Consider the following 20,086-nt stretch of genomic DNA (forward strand, 5'->3'; position numbering starts at 1 on the left):
TGGGCAACACCTGGGCCGCCCCGGACCCACCACACTTGGCCTAGGTCCGGGCTCAGTCAAATGGCGGCCGGTTCAGGACCGCAAATCCCAAGACCCAATGCGATCACCCCCGGCCTTCCCGGCCCCACCCCGACGCTCGCTGGGTACCCTCAGACTCGAGCTCCCGGCCCCGGGGGGCTTCAGAGCTCTGGGAGGGGGCGGAGCTCGCCTGTCCGCAGGCCCCGCCCCCGCGCAGCCTGCAGGCTCCGCCCGGCGCACGCCCGCCCGCCCGCGCGCCAGGCCCGGGCGGCGCCGACGCGCTTGGCGGGAGATAGAAAAGTGCTTCTGTGCGCGCCGGCGGCGGCCGCAGCGCCTGCGAGCGGCGGCGGGACCCGCGGACAGGCTGACGGCTCCCAGCGCGGCCCCGGGTCCCGGAGCGGCCTGAGCAGCCGCGCCTGACCCCGGCCCGGCTCCCGCTCCGGGCTCAGCCGGCGGGCGGGCGAGCGCGGCGCGGCCCGGGCCGGGGGGATGTCTCGGCGGACGCGCGGGTGAGCGGAGCCGGGCGGCAGTGGGCTCCCCCCACCTTCCCTTCCACCCTGACCCTTGCCCCCACCCCACCTCCACCCTCGCCGTGGCCCCTCCGGGCGGGGCGGGGCTTCCGCGGGAATTGCCGCGTACCGGGTAGCCCGAGGCGGGGGGGGGGGCGGCCTGCGCGAAGCCGGGGGGCTCTTAGGGTCCCCTTGCTCCGCTCCCTGGGCGTGCTGGGCCTCGGAGCCGGGGCGGGCGGGTCTCCTGGGACCCGGGCCAAGCCCTGCATGATGTCATTTTGTCTCCCGCCTAATTGCGGGGTGGGGGTGGGATGGCGGTGTCAGCTGCTAGGGCCTTTACTGGGGAGGGAGGCGACCCCTGGGGTGGGAACATGATTCTCCCTCCAAGTCGCAGCGACGGGGAAACCAAAGCCTGCAGGACTTTTAGTTATTTAGTTATTTAGCCTATTTGGATTGATACTTGGCGGAGGGCGTTTCTTCTCCACATTACGGGAAGTACAGAGCACCCCCAGCCCTCTCCGGCCTGAGAAGGGTGTCGGGGGGGAGGGGACTCTTGTGTGTCTCCCCTCCCCCCCTCCCGTCTAATCGTCCCCAACCTGAGTGTCGGGCCCCAGCTCGGTTTAGTTTCAGAGACCTGTGTTCCTGTTCCACATGAGGAGTTTGGAGCGGCAGGGGTAGAAGGTGAGGGGAAGAGGGACAGATGCATATCAAGGCCGCTCTGGGGCCAAGGCAGGAACTGCGGGCTCCATTTTACTTATTCCCCCAGAGAATAAGTGGCAGCGTGGAACCTGGAACCTCGTGTGTGGGTTCCAGGTCCCTGCCTACACCTGTGTGCCCGGGGCCTGACCTCGGCTTTTCACCAGTCTGGAAAGTCCGAGGACAAAGGGGTCCTGCCCGCCCTGTTCCCTCCCTGGAATCGGCAGCCCCTTAACCGTAACTGCCTCTTCCCTTGGTGTTTCCCCCCTCTGGCGGAGGGTGGAGACTTGAGAAGCACTCACTCCTCGAGGAGGAAGCCTCTGATCCCTGGGCAGTGGTCAGGGTGCTCTCACAGGCTCTGCCGTCCTCAGGCCACCATTTCCCAGGGCAGCTCCAGTTCCCAGGAGGAGTTTTCTGGTCAGGCACCTGTGGGAACCTGTCCTGATTTTTGGTGCTGGAAATGTTACCCCAGGGAATAACCCAAAGCCCCAGCACACCCCCAGCCCCACTGCCACTTCTCCCCTGGGGCTCAGTGGAGGACCCCCTTCCCATGTGAGGGATGGTTTGCGTCCTGGCACCCCGCAGCCCCTCAGCTCCATTCTTGGCCACTTGCTGTAACTCTCCTCTGCACCAGTGCCCCCACTTCCCGCTCGGCTTCTGACTCACACGGACTGGAGCAGAGCCCAGAACATCGAAGGGCATAGAAAGGGTGTGTTGGACCTACATGTGGCTGCCACCACCGGCTTGCTCTCTGCTTTTTCAGCTGGGATTACAGGGTGAGGGCTTGAAGATGCAGGTCTGGAGCCTGGCTTTGTGGACTTGGCGAGTGGCATCCCCCCGCCCCTTCAGCCTTAATTTCCACATCTATTAGATGGAGATATTGGGAATGCCAGTGAAGTAGAAGGTTAGCTCCATGTTGATGATATATCTTCTACACTATCTCACAAGTCTCCCAGCTGAGTTGCTTGTCCCCAGTAAAGTGTTGGAGCACCAGAGAGTGTGCTTGAAGGAACATTTACTGGGCTTCTGTTAGAATCTGTGTGCTAGAGAACTAAACATGGTTTCTGTTAGAAGTCTGGGTGCAGTTGATTTTAAAGGCAGCTTCATTCTGTTAGTATCTTGTGAAGTTTTTGCCCCCTACTTTGTGTTGGAGGAAGACCCTATGAATGGGGTCAGGGAAGACCCAGCAAGGCTGAATTCTAGCTCCTGTGACCCATGTATTCCTGGGTTTAGACACTGTCCATCCCTTCTGTTTCTACTTCGAAAAGATTTACTTTAATTAGCATTTCTTATCAACCAGTAGGCAGCAGAATTCATGTTTACTTATTAATTTGGGGACCCGGTCATTCCCTGAGCAAACATTTCTTAAGGCTTTTGGTGACAGGCCCCAAAGGGGGGGGTCTCATTCTGAGACAGGAGGCTTTCCAGGGTGTGGGAGCGCAAGTGACTCTAGGAAGATGCTGAGCTCTGGAGAAGGGGAAGGAAGATGGACATGCAAGGAAGTCCTTGTCCTTTTGGAACAAGGCTTGTGCTTGCCTTGCTTGTTTGGAAATGGCTTTTCCCGCCTACAGACACCTGACTTAGGAATGTGCCTGACAGATGACCTGAGGCAGTCCCACTGCTTGGAGTTGGGAGCTTACTAACCCTCCCCTGCCTCCGCCCCCAGCAGCTGACATTCCTAGAGGTGGATAGTGTAATTTCTATTTGCGTAATCATTAAACCAGATAAATATGGCGATTTTGGAGGAACTTGAAAAACTGCCTCTTAGAACGTAAAAACATCCCGAAGACCAGGTTGTTTGTACTTTGATTTTCCTCTCCATAAACAATGCCTGGTGTAGCCAAGGATTGGAAAATGGACATAGTCACTGACGTTATGTATTAAATATTATTCTCAGATAACCAATATTTCTTGAAATCCTGGTACTTGGTGATTGCATATATCATCAGGTTTAATCCTTAAAATCCATAAAATTTAAAACAGTTCTGTCCAAAAGAAAAATTAAAAAAAAATTTTTAAAAATAGTTGATTTATTTTTGAGAGAGAGACTTGAGTGTGAGCAGGGAAGGGGCAGAGATAGAGAAAGAGAGAGAGACACCACATAGAATCCAAAGCAGGATCCAGGCTTCGAGCTGTCAGTATAGAGCCCATTACGGGGCTCGAACCCATGAACCATGAGATCATGACCTGGGCTGAAGTCAGAAGCTCAACTGACTGAGCCACCCAGGTGCCCCCAAAAGAAAATATTAAATGGGTGTCTGGTTTGGAATATCATAATATTCTAGGTGGAGCCTTTTTTTTTTTTTTTTTTTGAAGCTTTTGAAATCATTAGGGTGTTTGTAAAAATAAAAGAAGAAAGAAGAAAATAAAAATAGCCCATAACCCCAATTCATTAAAGAATTAAAGAAAAAGACGAGGGTGGACATATCAAAAGTAGAACATAAAAGGCAGTCTCCCCTAAGCCTTTACCTAGAGATTACTGTCCATCACATAGCAGTGTGTGAGGACACATGTCCTTGACCCTTAGCTTGCTCTCCCTGCAGTGAGGAGCTGGATGAGCTGCACTACCAGGATACAGATTCAGACGTGCCAGAGCAAAGGGACAGCAAGTGCAAGGTCAAATGGACCCATGAGGAGGTGAGTGACACTGAGGGACATTTTAGGGGAGGGAGGCTGATGGCAGCTGAGAGGCTGGTCAGAGAACTGAGGTATGTCTGCCCGATGCCCTAGGGGTGTGATGAAGAGGAGCCAGCTGAAGAGATGGAGGGGTCCTCAGGTTCTCCCCAGCGCCTCTTCTCAGGGCACTCCCAGGGACTCTCCATCTTGAGGACTCTAGGGAGACTGTGTCTCAGACCTCAGGGCCAGCAGTTGCTGTTCTCTCTCTTGGAAGCTGGTGTGTTCTGCATCATGGGCGTTAATTGTGCTTCTTGACCTTTAACTGCTAATTCTGCAACCTCCTCTTTATTATTATTTTAAAAAATTGTCTTGAGACGTCCAACTCTGAATTGATTCTCTTTTTATTATTTAATCACCTTCATGGAAGTATAATTTATATACATTCGAATGCACCTTTTGACAGCGAACAGTTCAATAGTTCTGACAAGTATGTATACCCACATGACCACCACCTTGATTATCCCAGAAAGTTCCCTTTACGGTCCGTCTTCCATGGCTCCAGGCAATGACTAATGTGATGTCTCTTAGTCTGATTTGCTTTGCCTGTTCTTGAATGTCCTGTAAATGAAATCATACGGCTGTATTCTTTTCTATCTGACTTCTTTCGCTTAACGAAATAGTTGCTTGATTCAGCAATTTGTTCGTTTTTATTGCTGAATAGCATTCCATTGTATGGGTCTACCACAGTATGTTTCATTTGTTGGTGGGCCTTTGGGCTGGTTCCAGTTTGGGGCTATTGTGGTTAGAGCTCCTGGGAGGATTCTTGCTCACATCTTTTTTGAGGATTATGTTTTCATTTCTTTAGGGGAGATAACTTATGTATCGTCCTGGGGTTGCTGTAGGTTTAGTTTTATAGAAACTGCTAGACCTTTCCTAAGGCCTGGACTCTTGTTCTGTCCCCGACTCCTGCTGGCCTTATCTTTTTATTCTACCTCCTTTTTCCTGGGTAGGTTTAGTTGAGGGCTTTTCCCCCCCACTTCGTGTATGAGTTGTAAAACCTTTTGAAATCATGTTTCTTCAGAGGGGTGCTAAGCCAGCCTTTTCTGTTCATCCCACTGTGGGCCAGGAGCTATATTCAACTCTTGTTGGCCTAGAAGGACAAACAAGCTGGGGTCCCCAGCCCAGAACAGCTCTCCACTTGAGGTGGAGAGAGAAGACTGCATGAGCCTGTGGACAAGATCAGTGTATGCTCACCATCGTATCTCTCCTTCCCGTGCTGGGGCTCCCAGCACATAGGAGGCACTGGGTAATTGTGAGGGAGAGGTTAATGTTGCCTGAAGAGCTCAGGGAGTTTCATGGATAAGGATTTGGAAATCAAGTCAGGGAAGAGTACAAAATGATGAGTATATTAGAATAGGAAATGGATTATAGGTGGAGAAAGGCAAGAAGAAGGGCCCTGGTTTGGTTGAAGGGAAGAGTCCTTGAATGGATTGAATGGGTGAAAGATAGGGACAAAAAGATTGACTGGGGGCAAATCCTGAAGGGCCTTGAATGTCAGGCTCAGTGTGTAGGATTTTGAGCTAGCAGGGTGGAGCCATTGAAGGTTTTTAAAGCAGAGGAATGATCTGAACATAGCTGGGCTTAAGGGGAACTCATCTGCTGTGTGCAGAATGAATGAGATTTGGGGGCAACCTGGGGCCTGGAGACTGGTGCCCAGGGAGTGGGGGAGGGCGCTGCACCAGGCAGCTGTGGAGAGCCTGGGTCAGTGGGATGGAAGTGATAGCAGGAGGAGGCCCCTGGGGTCCAGGAGGAGATGGAGATGAAACAGAAAAATGTCCTTGCCAGTTGTCAGGACAGCAGTGCTAGAGATGGATGTGGGGACATGGGAAGAAGGAGAGTGTTGGCCTGATCAGGCCAGGTGGCAGAGGAGGGCAGGGTGTCTGGGGCTGGCTCAGCTATAGGATTTATGGGGACTTTGCCCAGCTGGTGCTGGGTTGCACTTGAGGGTCTGGATTTCTGTAGTGGCCCTGTTTTCTGTCCAGGAGTATGTGTATGTTAAAAAGCATGGAACATTCACTTTATCATTGTAGCCATTTTTAAGTATACAGGTCAGTAGTGTTAAGTATATTCCCATTGTGGAGCAGATCTTTAGAACTTCTTCGTCTTGCAAAACTGAATTTCTATACTCATTAAACACAAATTCCTCATCACCCTTCCCCCAACTCTTAGGAATCCTCTTTCTACTTTTTGTTTCTATGATTTTTGACATATTTATTTAAAATATTTATTTATTTAAGTAATCTTTATACCCAGTGTGGGGCTTGAACTTATGACCCTGATATCAAGTCGCATGCTCCTCCAACTGAGCCAGCCAGACACCCCAATTTTGATTACTTTATATATATATATACATATATATATATATATATAAACATATATTTTATTTTTGAGAGAGGGAGGGAGGAAGGGAAGGGGCAGAGGCGGCGGGGGGGCGGGTGGACAAAATCTGAGGCAGGCTCCAGGCTCTGAGCTGTCACCACAGAGCCCGAAATGGGGCTCGAACCCACAAGCTGTGAGATCATGTCCTGAGCTGAAATTGGACGCTTAACAGCCAGCCCCCCAGGCCTCCCTCCCAAGCTGATTACTTTCGATACTTCACGAGTGAAATCATATAGTATTTGTCCTTTTCTGATTGGCTTATTTCACCTGTGTCCTCCACGTTCATCTCTGTTGTAGCTTCTAATAGAATTTCCTTCTGTATTAAGGTCGAATAACATTCCATTGTATGGATATATACCATAATTTCTTTATTTGTGTATAAAATAGAAAAATCAATATGAGGAATACTTTCCATACTGAACTGCAACCATTTAAAGTACAATTCAGTGAGTTTCAGCAGATGTATAACTGTGAAACTGCCTGCACCATCCCATTATAGGACATTTTCATTAATTTCTAAACACTATTTGCTCCTCTTTGCTGTCCATCCCTTCCTCCCTCCCCTCTGATTTCAGACAACCACCGACTACGTTTTTGTTCTTACAGATTAGTTGACATTTTCTAAAATGTCATATGCCTGGAATCATGCGGTGTGCCCTCTCTTATGTCCTACTTTTTTCACGCATCCTCATAATACTGAGATTTTGTGTTGTTGGGAGAGTCAGCAGTGTATTTTCAGGAGACTATTTTAATGTCTTCTCACTAATTGTGGTTCTGCCCAAGATTCCCCATCTCCACTGCTGCGTTGCTGTCATCTCTGGCCTGGGGGCCTCTGATGGCCTCCCTTCCTCCATTCTGCCCTCTTACAGCCCTTTCCCTGAAGCTGCCGAGGTGAACTTCATAATAAGCACATCAGACTGTGACCGCACAAGTGCTCAAATGCATCAGTGGCTTTGTGTGACACAGAGGCCGAAGCGGTTTCGTGTGGGTCCGACCCCTGCCGTGCCCTCCAAAATCATTTTGCGTGCCCCTCTCACTTGCTTCCTGCATCCTGTCTGTACTAGACTATCTTTGAGCCTGTCTCTTGGTCTCCCTGAAGAGGCGGTCACCCCATACCTCTCCATTGGCCCCTAGCCAGCCACAGGACAGCTTTACTTTTGTTTGTGAGAGCCTTTGATTAGCTCCCTCTGGACTGTAATTCCCACAGGTCGGGCAGCTGCGTTGCTGCCTGTTGCTGTGTCTGTCTACCTGGCACAGCGTCGGCGCTCCCAACATGACTGCATGCGTGAATGAGGCTGTCCTTTGGGCTGCCTCCATCGTGAACGGCTGCTTTCTGCATGTGTGTGAGCTGAGCCCTCTCTTTCTGGCGTTGGCAGGACGAGCAGCTGAGGACCCTGGTGAGGCAGTTCGGGCAGCAAGACTGGAAGTTCCTGGCCAGCCACTTTCCTGTGAGTGCAGTCCCTCGGTGGCCCCCTTCCCCAGAGATAAGGGTTCTGGGTGACCAGTGTGCCTGGGACAGACTTCCTATCAAGGAGAAGAGGGTATTTCTTATCAAGCTGCCCCTGCTCCCCCTATAAAATAAAACAAGCTTTCTAAGCCCTTTCTTCCCAAGCCAGAATTTGAAAGCTCCTGTCATCAGCATCTCCACACAGCAGCCACCGCAGGCCCGGTGGTCTTTCGGCTTTGTGGTTTGCAGTGTGTGACAGTGGCACATTTGCATTTCTTCCTGTAAGAAATGCAAACAGTCTCAATAGTGAGACTGAAACTGAAGGGAAGCGTTACTTTTGGCCGGCTTCCTGGCGAGGTCCTCCCCCTCCCCCACTCCCACCACCGCCAGAGCAGCTAGAACCTCCTGGGGATGCAGGTCCCCCTTATCCCCACCCCTAGGACTGCAGGTGTCATAGGGAGGGGATGTGGCAGGAGCTGTTGTTTGGCTTATTTCCTGAGTCACTTGACAGCTCAGGGACCAAGTCAGCGGATCCTTTCTACCCCAGTCCTTGCCCTCCCTGCTTCCATGAGATCTGAAACCTTTAGGGAAATAATGCTTTCTCAGAAGCAAAACCCCCTACTTACACCACCAGCTTTTACAGGAATTTATGGCTCATGATGGCGGCCTCCTTGTGTTGGGGGACGGGAGGTAACTTCCTATAGGGAAATGTGTGTGGCATGTGGGAGTGTAGCACGTGGTAGGTGAAAGGAACGAGACAGAACCTGCCTGAGATAGGCCTGGCCTCTTAAACCCAGTGCTTGGCCAGGGTCCAAGGCTGCTTTCCTCGGAATCCTCACAGGTTCCTGTTCTTTTCCCAGAACCGCACTGACCAGCAATGCCAGTACCGGTGGCTGAGGGTCTTGAATCCAGACCTTGTCAAGGGGCCATGGACCAAAGAGGAGGACCAAAAGGTAACTATCAGGATAATGCCCTGCACACAGTGGGCCTTCACCAACCCCAGAGGATCAAGGGACGATGAGGCTGTCCTGGGGGTTGGCAAGGATGTCCGGCTGGCCCGTCTCAGGGCCGCAGTGAGGTGAGGCTCATGTGGAGAGAAGGTGCTGTGGTGGGCGTGAGGGAAGGCTGGGTCCCCCTGACTTCACAGGGGCCTTTTCCAAGGTCATTGAGCTGGTCAAAAAGTACGGCACGAAGCAGTGGACGCTGATCGCCAAGCACCTAAAGGGCCGGCTGGGGAAGCAGTGCCGTGAGCGCTGGCACAACCATCTCAACCCTGAGGTGAAGAAGTCCTGCTGGACCGAGGAAGAGGACCGCATCATCTGTGAGGCCCACAAGGTGCTGGGTAACCGCTGGGCCGAGATTGCCAAGATGCTGCCGGGGAGGTGAGCCGCCGGCAGGGGCTGGGGACCAGAGTGGGCAGGGATGTTCCTGGGAAGCGAGGGCATCTGCTGGCCTTCTAGAGGGATGTTCCAAGAGTGAGTCTGATTTCTCTGCGATTGTTCACTTTTCCCAGAAATGAATGAATCTTTCAGATTCTTTCCCAGGGGTGCCTGGGCCTGGCTGTAGGCAGTTCTGGAATAGGGCAGGGAGAAGGAGCCTGGGGACCTCACCTTCCACGTACAGATTTCTCATTTGGTCTCTGTTGGAGCTTTTGCACCATCCCTGCCCTCTGCCAGGGTTGTGAGGTCTTTTTTCTAGAGAATAAACCTCTCTTCTCTTACCCATGTGGTCAGGGCCAGGATCTAGACCTGAGAACCACTGCTCAGTTTTCTATTCCTTGCTGGACCTTGTCCCTCCAAGAGCTTCTTGAGTTTTTGGGGAAGCACTGGAAGGACTTGGCTCAATTCTTGCCAGAGTCTTCCTCCAGGGTCAACTCCCAGTCTCCCAAGTTGCTTATTGCTCCCCTAACTGCTTTCCATCTTCTGAAAACTTGGAAAAATCTTTTCTTTGAGGCTGTGCTTTACCCTGTTCTCCGTGTCCTTGTGCATTTCCCCCTCACCCAGTTCTGAATCCTTTTGTCTGTCATGGGACTGTGGTCCTGAGAAGGACAGAAGATAAAATGCTGGATGGTGTTAATTCCCCTGAAGTCTCGAACGGTCTATGTTCAAAACTCAAACCCAGTGTGTTATTCGTTTGATGCTTCTCCTAACACTTGGGTTGAAGACTCGGGCCTCTTTCCCGGTGTGGCCTGCTGGGTCTGGCTGGCCACCAGCCTGGCCTTGATGCACTATAACCCTGCCTTACCTGTTGCACTGTAGCTGCTCTGCCCACCTCTCAGCCCCTTTAGGCCCCGCAGCCATGTTGAGCTCCTTCTGAGAGCGACCTTGTGCTCCTGCGCCAGCCTGGAACACACTCTGCATGTGCCCCTGTGTAGCCAACACACTCTCCTCCTTCAGTCCTTGGTGAGGGGGTGTTATTTTCTCAGAGAAGATTTCTCTGTCCTTCCAGACGTTCCCCAGCGACCTCCCCATAGCGCCCACACCCATGCCTGGTCAGCGTTCTGTCCTGAGGGCCTCAGTGGGACTGTTTGGAGATGCAGACCTCTCTTTAACTGGTTGTTCAGTCCAGCTGTTGGTGTGTGCTCACAGTTCAGGGGAAGAGCTAACTGTTCACAGTTAGGGGAAAAGCACTTTGCTTGGACCTCCGAGGAAGGAAGTGCCGACTGTGTGCCTGCATATCTGTATTCCAGTATGTGCTGTACTGTAAACTGCCTCGTGCTGCTTACCACTGTGCTGCCGTGCACTTCCGTGGTGCTCCCCTTTCTGTGCTTCTCTACAGCGGCTGCGCTGCCGTGGGCTTCCGTGGTGCTGTCCTCTCTGTGCTTCCATCCTGTGGCTCTGCTGCCGTGGGCTTCCGTGGTGCTGTTCTCTCCATGCTTCCGTACAGCGGCTGTGCTGCGGTGGGCTTCTGTGGTGCTGCTCTCCGTGCTTCTGTCCTGTGTCTGCGCTCCCGTGGGCTTCCGTGGTGCTGCTCTCTCCATGCTTCCCTACAGCGTCTGTGCTGCCTTGGGCTTCTGTGGTACTGTTCTCTCTGTGCTTCTATCCTGTGGCTGCGCTGCCGTGGGATTCCGTGGTTCTGTACCACCTGTATCTGTGCACGGCTTCAGCACCATATGCGCTTCCATACTGCTGTTCTAGCTTGTGCTTCTGTACTGCCCTACTGCCACGCGCTGCTACCACTGTATGGCTGTCGGGTGGTTCTATTTATACTTCTCTACTGCTATACTACCCTGTTCTCTACTAATCTGCTGCCATGTGCTGCTGCTGCTCCACTGCTGTATGCTACCACAGTGCTCTGCTGCTCTAGACTTCTAAACCTCATACGCTCCGTTGGCTGTACTGTTCTATATTTCCATGCCACAATGCACTTTTCTGCTGCTCTGCACTTCTTTCTGCACCAATCTCCCCTTCTGTCACTGCACTCTCCTGTACTTCCATACTGCTCTATTTTTCTTTCATGTTTGTTTATTTTGAGAGAGAAGGACAGAGTGTGAGCAGGGGAGGGGCAGAGAGAGAGGGAGACACAGAATCTGAAGCAGGCCCCAGGCTCTGAGCTGTCAGCACAGAGCCTGATGTAGGGCTCCAACCTATGAACTGCGAGATCATGACCTAAACTGAAGCCGGACACTTAACCGACTGAGCCACCGGTGTGCCCCTCTGTACTGCTCTATTACTCTGTGCTCTGTAGCATTGTGCTGCTCTGCACTTTTTACTATTATATATGTGTCTCTTCGAATAATCTTTAGTAAGTGATGGAGTGTGAAGTAGTCTCTTGATTCTACAGAGAAAGTAGCTGAAATTCAGGGGACCTGTGTTAGACCCTCTGTGTCATTTAGCTCTGCCCTCTGTGGCTATTTTGCAGTTTGGGAGGTGAACAAGGGCTGTATTCCAGGTCACTGTGAGCCTCAAAGTGGAGGTCAGCAGCCAGGGTTTTGCTTCTAGTTTCTACAGGTACAAAGTGAACAGGGAAGGGAATGAGAGCTTGAAAACATTACAGTTGTATGATTTTCCCATAGACTGAATAGAACCTTTGCTTGTTTTGCTGAGATTAGTGGAAATCTGTAAATTGTTGAGAGCTAGAAACGTGTAACTTCATCTTAGAGCTAAGAGACCTCAGAGTCGTCAGGTTGAACCCTCGTTTACAGAAGTGGGAACGCAGCTTAGGAATGTCAGTGACCTGTCAGGCGGCATACTGCCTGCAGAGTTCAAAGGCCCCCTGTTGGCCCCTACAGGACAGACAATGCTGTGAAGAATCACTGGAACTCCACCATCAAAAGGAAGGTGGACACCGGTGGCTTCCTGAGTGAGTCCAAAGACTGCAAGCCCCCTGTGTACTTGCTGCTGGAGCTTGAGGACAAGGACAGCTTCCAGAGTGCCCGCCCTGTGGAAGACCAGGTGAGGTGGTGGCCTGAGGCCACTCAGCCGCAGGGCTTGGTTCTGGGTTTGTCGGGTTGTGTGTTCATCCAAGACCATCTCATTTAATGCCTGTTCTTTCCTTTTCATCTTACTTTCCTTTCCATCTTACTTAGCCACAGCTGTTCATTAGTTCCTGCCACAAGATCTCATGTGGGCCGCACCTCTCATCAGGGCCTTCCCTTGTCCCAGAATTCTGTGCATACCTGACACCTGTTTGTACACAAGTGAAGTACAATAGAGCAAGCTGACCTACGAAATGGAGGATTGGGTTGAAGAGGTCCTAAACCTCCTTTTGTCCAGCGGCTTCCTTCCTACCTGTTGCTCTTTCCAGGTTTTTCATACAAAAAGCATATTTGCAATGAAAAAAATTAGAGTTATCGAGGTATAATTCACATACAGTAAAATCTTCTGAGTTTAGTGTATAGTTCTTTTTTTATTTTATTTTTTATTTTTAAGAGAGAGAGAGCATGCAAGTGAAGAAGGAGCGGGGGGAGGGAGGGTGAGAGAGAATCCCAAGCACACCCCACACCACCAGGGCAGAGCCTGATGCAGGACTCCAACCCATGAACTGTAAGATCATGACCTGAGCCAAAGTCAGATGCTTAACCGACTGAGCCACCCAATGCCCCTATGCAGTTCTTTTTTTTTAAGTTTTACTTTCTCTTTCCTGATTTTTTTGAGTTTGTTTATTTTTGAGAGCAAGTGAGCGGGGGAGGGGCAGAGAGAGAGGGAGACAGAAAATCCCAAGCAGGCTCTGTGCTGTCAGTGCACAAATATGGTATTGCATTTGCAGTTGCAGAAATGTAACCAGTATGTGGATGTTTATATCTCCTATCCTACACTCTGGAGCAAACCTTTATTGATATTTTTAAGCTATATCTCTAATGATTTATTCTTTTTTTTTTTCTCTTTTAAAAAATGTTTATATATTTATTTTTGAGAGAGAATCCCAAGCAGGCCCTTCACTCTCAGTGTGGGGCCCAATTTGGGGCTTGAATCATAAACCATGATATCATGACCTGAACCAGAGTTGCATGCTTAGCCAGCTGAGCCACTCAGGTACCTGTCCAATGATTTATTCTTTTTTTTATATTTAATGTTTGTATATTTTTGAGAGAGACAGAGCATAAGTGGGGTAGGGGCAGAGAAAGAAGGAGACAGAATCTGAAGCAGGCTCCAGGCTCTGAGCTGTCAGCACGGAGACTGATGTGGGGCTCAAGCTCATAAACCGTGAGATCATGACCTGAGCCGAAATCAGACACTTAACTGACTGAGCCACCCAAGCGCCCGTCTAATGATTTGTTCTTGAAAAATTAAGATTTGGGGCACCTGACTGACTCAGTCTGAAGAGCATGTGACTCCTGATCTCGAGGTCGTGAGTTCAGGCTCCACGTTGGGTATTAGAGATTACACACACACACACACACACACACAAAAACAAACTTAAAAAAATTTGAAGCAAAAGTGTCCAAGAATCAAGATTCAACAATGCTGAGTATGTGGTAGGTAATACTTGCTCTGTACTCTGTTCCAGTCTCTTCTGTGGTGAATGAGTGAATAATCTTATTTTATTTTCTTTATGAGAGGAGAGCATGAGTGGGGAAGGGCCAGAGGGAGAAGGAGGGAGAGGGAGAATTTTAAGTAGGCTCCACGCCCAGTGCAGAGCCTGACTCGTCCTAACATGGGCTTAATCTCACAACTGTGAGTTGATATCAGGAGTTGGACACTTAACCAACTGAGCCACCCAGGCATCCCATAAATAATAATCTTTTTTTTTTTTTTTTTTTTTTACCGCTCCCCTTTCCCTTTTCCTTCCTGCTAGGTAGAAGTTGTGCACCACTCTAGTTTTAGCTCCAGTTCTACGATGCCCTACTGGAGCATTACATAATGTTTTTGCTTCTTTTCTTGATTTTTCAACTTGAGAGAGATTATCTCCTGATTCCCTGGTACAGATGCTCCTGTGGAGTAACAAACAGTAGAGAATGAAAAGTAAATTGACTTCTTCCGGTTTGGACTCCCCACACATCCCCTAACCAGAGGAGTCTACTTCTGACGCTTTCCGGTGTATCTAAGTAATATGTTTCAAGCCTTTTACTTCTGATTGAAGAAGCATACGTTCCACAGAGAGAAACAGTGGGCATCAGCAGATACCAGGTCACCTTTCAGGATAGGGGAAATGGATAGACCTTCCTCAGTCTCTGAAAATCCAACTTGGTTGAAAGTCTGTGTATTGGCTTGGTTTTTGCCCCTGGCACTTTGTGTCTTGCATCTGGAGCGCTGGCCTTGCTGGGCCAGAATGAGCCTAGATCATGACCCTGAGCACCAGAGGTCAGTTCATCTCCAGCATCATTTTCATGGTTCTATTGTGCTGTTTATTTAATTATGGTTATATCTAAGTTTTAAAATTAGAAACAAAACTTTAATGACTGTCCTTGGAGCTAAAATCACTGCTCATGTGCTCGGTTATATCTTTAGGAATTCCTGGAGATGAGTTTAGACACATTCTTGAAAAACTTCTTTTATTTATTTATTTATTTATTTATTTATTTATTTATTTATTTATTTTTCTTGAAAAACTTCTAATATGTTTTGCTAGATTATCTTCCAGAAAAAGATTTGCCTATTAATGTGCTCATGGGACTACGGTCCTGTTCTCCCCACTCACTGGTCAGTACTTACAGTTATAATTCTCGTCCTTGTCCTTCGAAAGCAATGCATGATCATTGTAAAGAGTTACAAACTATAGAATTGAATATTATGGAAGGTGAGCCTGCTAATCTCAACTGTCACAGAGAACCAATATATCGTTTAACGTGTTTGCCAACATTTTTTACTAAGGGCAAAAAGGTTAAAATGAGATTGTTATATTTTACTGCCTTACATGTTTTTTAAACCTTTCCATGTCATTGTGTGTATACAGATCTCTATACCATTCTTGACTCTGTCACGTCTTATAACCTATTGATGAACATGTGTCACCATTTCTGTTCATATGCAGCAATGAACATCATTGTTCAAGTTCTTTGTACATTTACCTGTTTATATGGCTTAGTTTTACAGATGTGGCATGACTGGGTCAAGTGGTATGGACATTCGAGATTTTCATAGGTCTCACCAAATTGCCATTCGAGTGGTGGCACCATTTTATCCCGTCAGCAACACATGGCATTGCCTGTTTTCCCACACTGTTGTCACCACTGGCTGTGATTATATGAAAAAATCTTTGCCAGTTTTATGAGCAACTGTGAAGTATCTTTTGGTTTTGATTTCTTTTACTACTGGTGAGGTTGACCATTTTTCTTTAATGAGTTGCTTTTCACTTCTTTTTTTGTCTTTTTAATAATTTGCAAACTTTTATTTATATATCAAGAATATAACTTTTATCATGTAGTAGCTTCGTTTTCCCAGTTTGGGAAACTTGGAGCTTCCTCATCCCTTCACTTTATAAAAGTGTAGTTTATAGGGGCGCCTGGGTGGCCCAGACGGTTAAGCGTCTGACATCGGCTCAGGTAATGATCTCATGGTTCGTGGGTTCGAGCTCTGCGTCGGACTCTGTGCTGACAGCTAGCTGAGAGCGTGGAGCCTGCTTCGGATTCTGTATCTCCCTCTATCTCTGACACTCCCCTGCTCACGCTGCCTCTCTCTCTCTCTCTCTCTCTCTCAGAAATAGATAAAACATTAAAAAAAAAGTGTAGTTTACAGACAGTAAAATTCACCCTTTTAGTACACAGTTCTGTGAATTTTGACAAATGTAACTACAGTCAAGGTGGAGGGCATTTCCATCACCGCCTAAAATTCCCAAGTCCCCAGCCCTTGGCAACCACTTACCTATTTACTGTCTCTATGTAGTTTTATCTTAGTAAGGATGTCATACAAATGGAATTGTACAGTCTGTACTCTTCTGTGACTGTGTTTGTCAGTGATTTGTTCCTTTTTATTGCTGAGTGATATTCTGTCATGCAGGTACCACTCTATCTGTTTACCAGCTGAGACATGTTGTTTCTAGCTAATATTTACAAATAAAGCTACTATAAGCATCTGTATACAGGATTTTGTGTGAACATGAGTTTTCATTTCTCCTGGGTAAATATCTAGAGGTGGGATTGCTGGGTCATACGTTAAGTGTATTCTGAATTCTATATGAAATCGCCAAGCCATTTTCAATGTGGCTATTTTCTGAAGTGGGATTCCCACATTCGAACCTTTAAATAGTGTTTATGGTATTCTTTCTTTCTCCAGTTGTAGCAGTTATAAGTTTTTAATCGAATCTGATGTTTTGTTTATTTGTTTATTTATTTTGAGAGAGAGCACACCATGCTTATGAGCAGGGAAGGGGCACAGAGAGGAGAGAAAATCCAAAGCAGGTTCTGTGCTGTCAGCGTGGAGCCCAACAGGGGGCTCAGTCTCCCGAAACTGCGAGGTAGATCATGACCTGAGCAGAATCAAGAGTCAGATGCTTAACCAACTGAGCCACTCAGGCACCCCAATCAAATCTGTTCTTATCTGCTTTTCTTTCTTTGCTTGTATCACAAACCATTTCCATCCTGTTCACTTGACAACAATAGTGATAATAGCTACTGTTTAGATTGGGCCCTTTTCATGTCGTTGGATGATTTTCATAACATCCTTGCATGGTAAGCCTTAGTGTCCTCATTTTATTTATTTTATTTAAAAAATTTTTTTAATGTTTTGTTTTGAGAGAGAGAGAGAGAGAGACAACGTGAGCAGGAGAGGATCAGAGAGAGGGAGATACAGACTCTGAAGACAGGTTCCAGTCTCTGAGCTAGCTGTCAGCACAGAGCCCTACGCAGGGCTCAAACCCACAAACCATGAAATCATGACCTGAGCCAAAGTCAGACACTCAACCGACTGAGCCACCCAGGTGCCCCAATTTTCTTGCCTTATTTTACAGGCAAGAAAATTGAATGGGCAGGTCACACAGCTTGCCCAAGATCAGCTAGCAGAAATGGCCAAGCTCTGGTTGAATCCAGAGCCCATGTCCTTTCTCTGATGCCATTGCACCCCTCCCATTGAGACGGGATAGCACTCCTTGCCCTCTGGGATGCCTTGTTAATCACATGCTGTTTTCAAGGCTACACTAAAATCTGCTGGGTTAACGTGTTGGCCTCAGTTCCAAGGTTCTGCCAGGAAAGCTATTGCCATATATGATTTTCCTCTACTTCTTGTCTTTTTTTTTTTTTTTTTGATCACAAAATTAGTATATACTCATTTTCCAAACATTTATTTTGAAATAATATTAAGCATACAGGAATAGTACAAAGAACTCCCATAATACTCTACTAGATTCATTAGTTGTGTGGGGGTTTTCTTCAAGAATTTTTTTTTTTAAGTAATCTCTGTACCCAACATGGGGCTCGAACTTAGAACCTTGAGATCAAGATCAAGATTCACATGCTCCGACTAATCCAGCCAGGCGCCCCTAGATTCATTAGTTTTTAACATTTGCCAGATTTGCTTTATCTGTATACACTTACTGCTTTTTTGTCTGAGCCATTTGAGAAGCCAGTTACATGTACTTAACCTCTCTATCCCTTAATATACTGAATCTGTGTTTCCTAAGAATAAGGACATTTGCTTACATACTCACAGTAGGCTTCTATCCAGTTGAGGGATTTTTAACGCTGAATCAGGACTTTTAACTAATCTACAGTCTATATTCCATTTTCCTGCCCACATTAAAGATAAGACTTTAATTAGTTGTTGTATCTCTTTTGTCTGCTTTTATCTGGAATAGTTCATCAGCCTTTCTTAACCTTTCGTGATGTTCATACCTTTGAAGTATGTTATTTTGTAGACTGCCTCTCAGTTTAGATTCATCTGAGTTTCCTTGTTAGATTCAGATTATGTTTTTTTAAAAATTTGATTAAATTTTTTAAATTAAGTAACCTCTACACCCAATGGGGAGCTCAAACTCCTGACCCTGAGATCAAGAGTCCCGTACTCTACCAACTAAGCCAGCCAGGTGCCCTGGGGTGTGTGATTTTAGGTGGAATACTACATAGTGTGTATCTGATAACTAGAACTCCACAAACAGGGTGCCCTTGTGTCCAACAGGGAAGTCTCGTGACCAACTGGCCCTCAGCGCTTCCTGCCGTGAAGGAAGAGGAAAGCAGTGAGGAGGAGGCCATGGCAGCCTCTACTTCTAAGGGGCAGGGAGCTGTCCCTGCAGACCTGGATGGAGTGCGAACACCAGAGCCCTTGGAAGACTTCCCCAAGCGTGAAGACCAGGAGGGCTCCTCACCAGAAACCAGCCTGCCCTACAAGTGGGTGGTGGAGGCTGCAAACCTCCTCATCCCTGCCGTGGAGTCCAGCCTCTCGGAAGCCCTGGACTTGATCGAGTCGGTAATGTTGGTCACAGCACTTCACAGTGGGCCCAGAGCGTGCACCAGCTGGGCCTGCTCTCGTGGGCAGGCATCCTTTCTGTTCACTCCATCGTTCTGCCAACATATCCTGAGGTGATGCTGAGTGCTTGTCTGGGAGCCAGGGCCTGGGGACACAGATAATTGCTGGGCAGCCCCTGTCCTCAGGGACCTCCTGACTTGTGCTATATGGTGCAGGTGGGGTGGGAGGGCTCCCCAGAGGAGGTGACATTGCACTGAGACCTCCAGGACGGAAAGGGGAGGGTGTTTGAGGTCTGTAACTCAGCATGGGAGAGCACAGTGCTTGAGGCACCACGTATGGGGGCTGGGACTGGGGTGCCGAGGGGTTTCTGGTAACTCAGGCTGCACTAGTTGTGGATCGTACCTCTTGGGAGGGAGCTCCTTAGTGGGGGCTGAACCTCTTGATGTGACATCCTAGCTCTTAGCTGTGTCAGCCAAGCCTGCTGTGTAGAGTGAGTTTCAGGAGGTGATGCAAGAGGCCTGGCAACCAAGGGCAGTGGAGTTCAGGGTAAGGCACCCCACATTCACCTTCCCACTTGGGTTTTCCCATCCACGCTAAGAATAATGATGCTGTTTATGGAACATCTACTAAATGCCAGGCTCTGGCTTTAATGTAGAATCCATACAGTATCCTGTAAGGTATGTCCTTACTCTCTGTTTTGTAGGTAAGACTGAGGCTCAGAGAGGTCAAGTAGTATCCGTACAGTCACACTGCGAGTAAGTGTGGTGGTCTTGACTGTCTTGACCACCTCGTCTCCAGACCTAGCTGCAGGGTCCAGCTGTGGTATCCCCTCCACTCCAAGAAATTTCAGAGTGGCATGAGAGGCAGGTCTAACATGTTCCTCAATATGTTCAATAAATAGCCCTGAGGCTGCGAGTAAGTGTGGTGGTCTTGACTGTCTTGACCACTTCATCTCCAGACCTAGCTGCAGGGTCCAGCTGTGGTGTCCCCTCCACTCCAAGAAATTTCAGAGTGGCATGAGAGGCAGGTCTAACATGTTCCTCAATATGTTCAATAAATAGCCCTGAGGCTGCCGCGTGCAGTCCCTGATTCAGGCCCTAAGGGGAGAGTTGGATGAAAGTTGGTCCACTCCATGCCTGGCACTGTTGGCATTTCATGGTGTTACCTGCCTTCATCCTCAGACTGTTCTGCATCCTCTTCCACTTGGGAGGGGGGGGGAGCTCAGTTTTATTGAGCACTCACTGTATGCCAGGCCAAATGCTTCATTAGTAACTACAGAAGCTGGCATTTCAGTGCCCACTATGTGCCAGGCTCGTTACTTGCTACCTAACATGCATGCTCTTATACAGCGTTTGTGGAAACATTGCTGACTGTTCCCTCAGGCAGTCCTTGTAGGATATGCTTCTGGTCCATTAGAACCATCAGTCTGGGGCCTCCTCAAGGTTGGGGTTTGCTGCTGGGAGTGTGGGGCCTGCAATCAGCGCTGCCCTGAGATGGCCTCCACCCTTAGGAATAACTGCCCAGGTTCCTGTGAGTCCCAAGGACCAGCAGTCACCACAGAGGTCTGGGTCTACTCCGGACCA

General features: G+C 48.6%; 1 protein-coding gene across 2 annotated transcripts in view; it reads left to right on the forward strand.

Moving 5' to 3' along the window:
- Positions 1–312: 312 nt before the first annotated feature.
- Positions 313–20,086, forward strand: part of MYBL2 (MYB proto-oncogene like 2) — a 34,240-nt gene continuing 14,466 nt past the window's right edge. Inside the window, exons 1-7 of one of the 2 annotated variants that reach the window (XM_039248502.1) lie at positions 313–527; positions 3,767–3,860; positions 7,655–7,726; positions 8,586–8,678; positions 8,887–9,107; positions 11,957–12,119; positions 18,216–18,503. In XM_039248502.1, the coding sequence (XP_039104433.1) occupies positions 508–527; positions 3,767–3,860; positions 7,655–7,726; positions 8,586–8,678; positions 8,887–9,107; positions 11,957–12,119; positions 18,216–18,503 (951 nt within the window). In that variant the 5' untranslated portion in view covers positions 313–507. The remainder of the gene's footprint in view (positions 528–3,766; positions 3,861–7,654; positions 7,727–8,585; positions 8,679–8,886; positions 9,108–11,956; positions 12,120–18,215; positions 18,504–20,086) is intronic. The other variant, XM_039248501.1, reaches the window with a different exon arrangement.

Source organism: Hyaena hyaena, unplaced genomic scaffold (genome assembly GCF_003009895.1).
Source record: "Hyaena hyaena isolate Hyena2069 unplaced genomic scaffold, ASM300989v1 scaffold_312, whole genome shotgun sequence".
In the NCBI taxonomy this organism is placed as follows: Eukaryota; Metazoa; Chordata; class Mammalia; order Carnivora; family Hyaenidae; genus Hyaena; species Hyaena hyaena.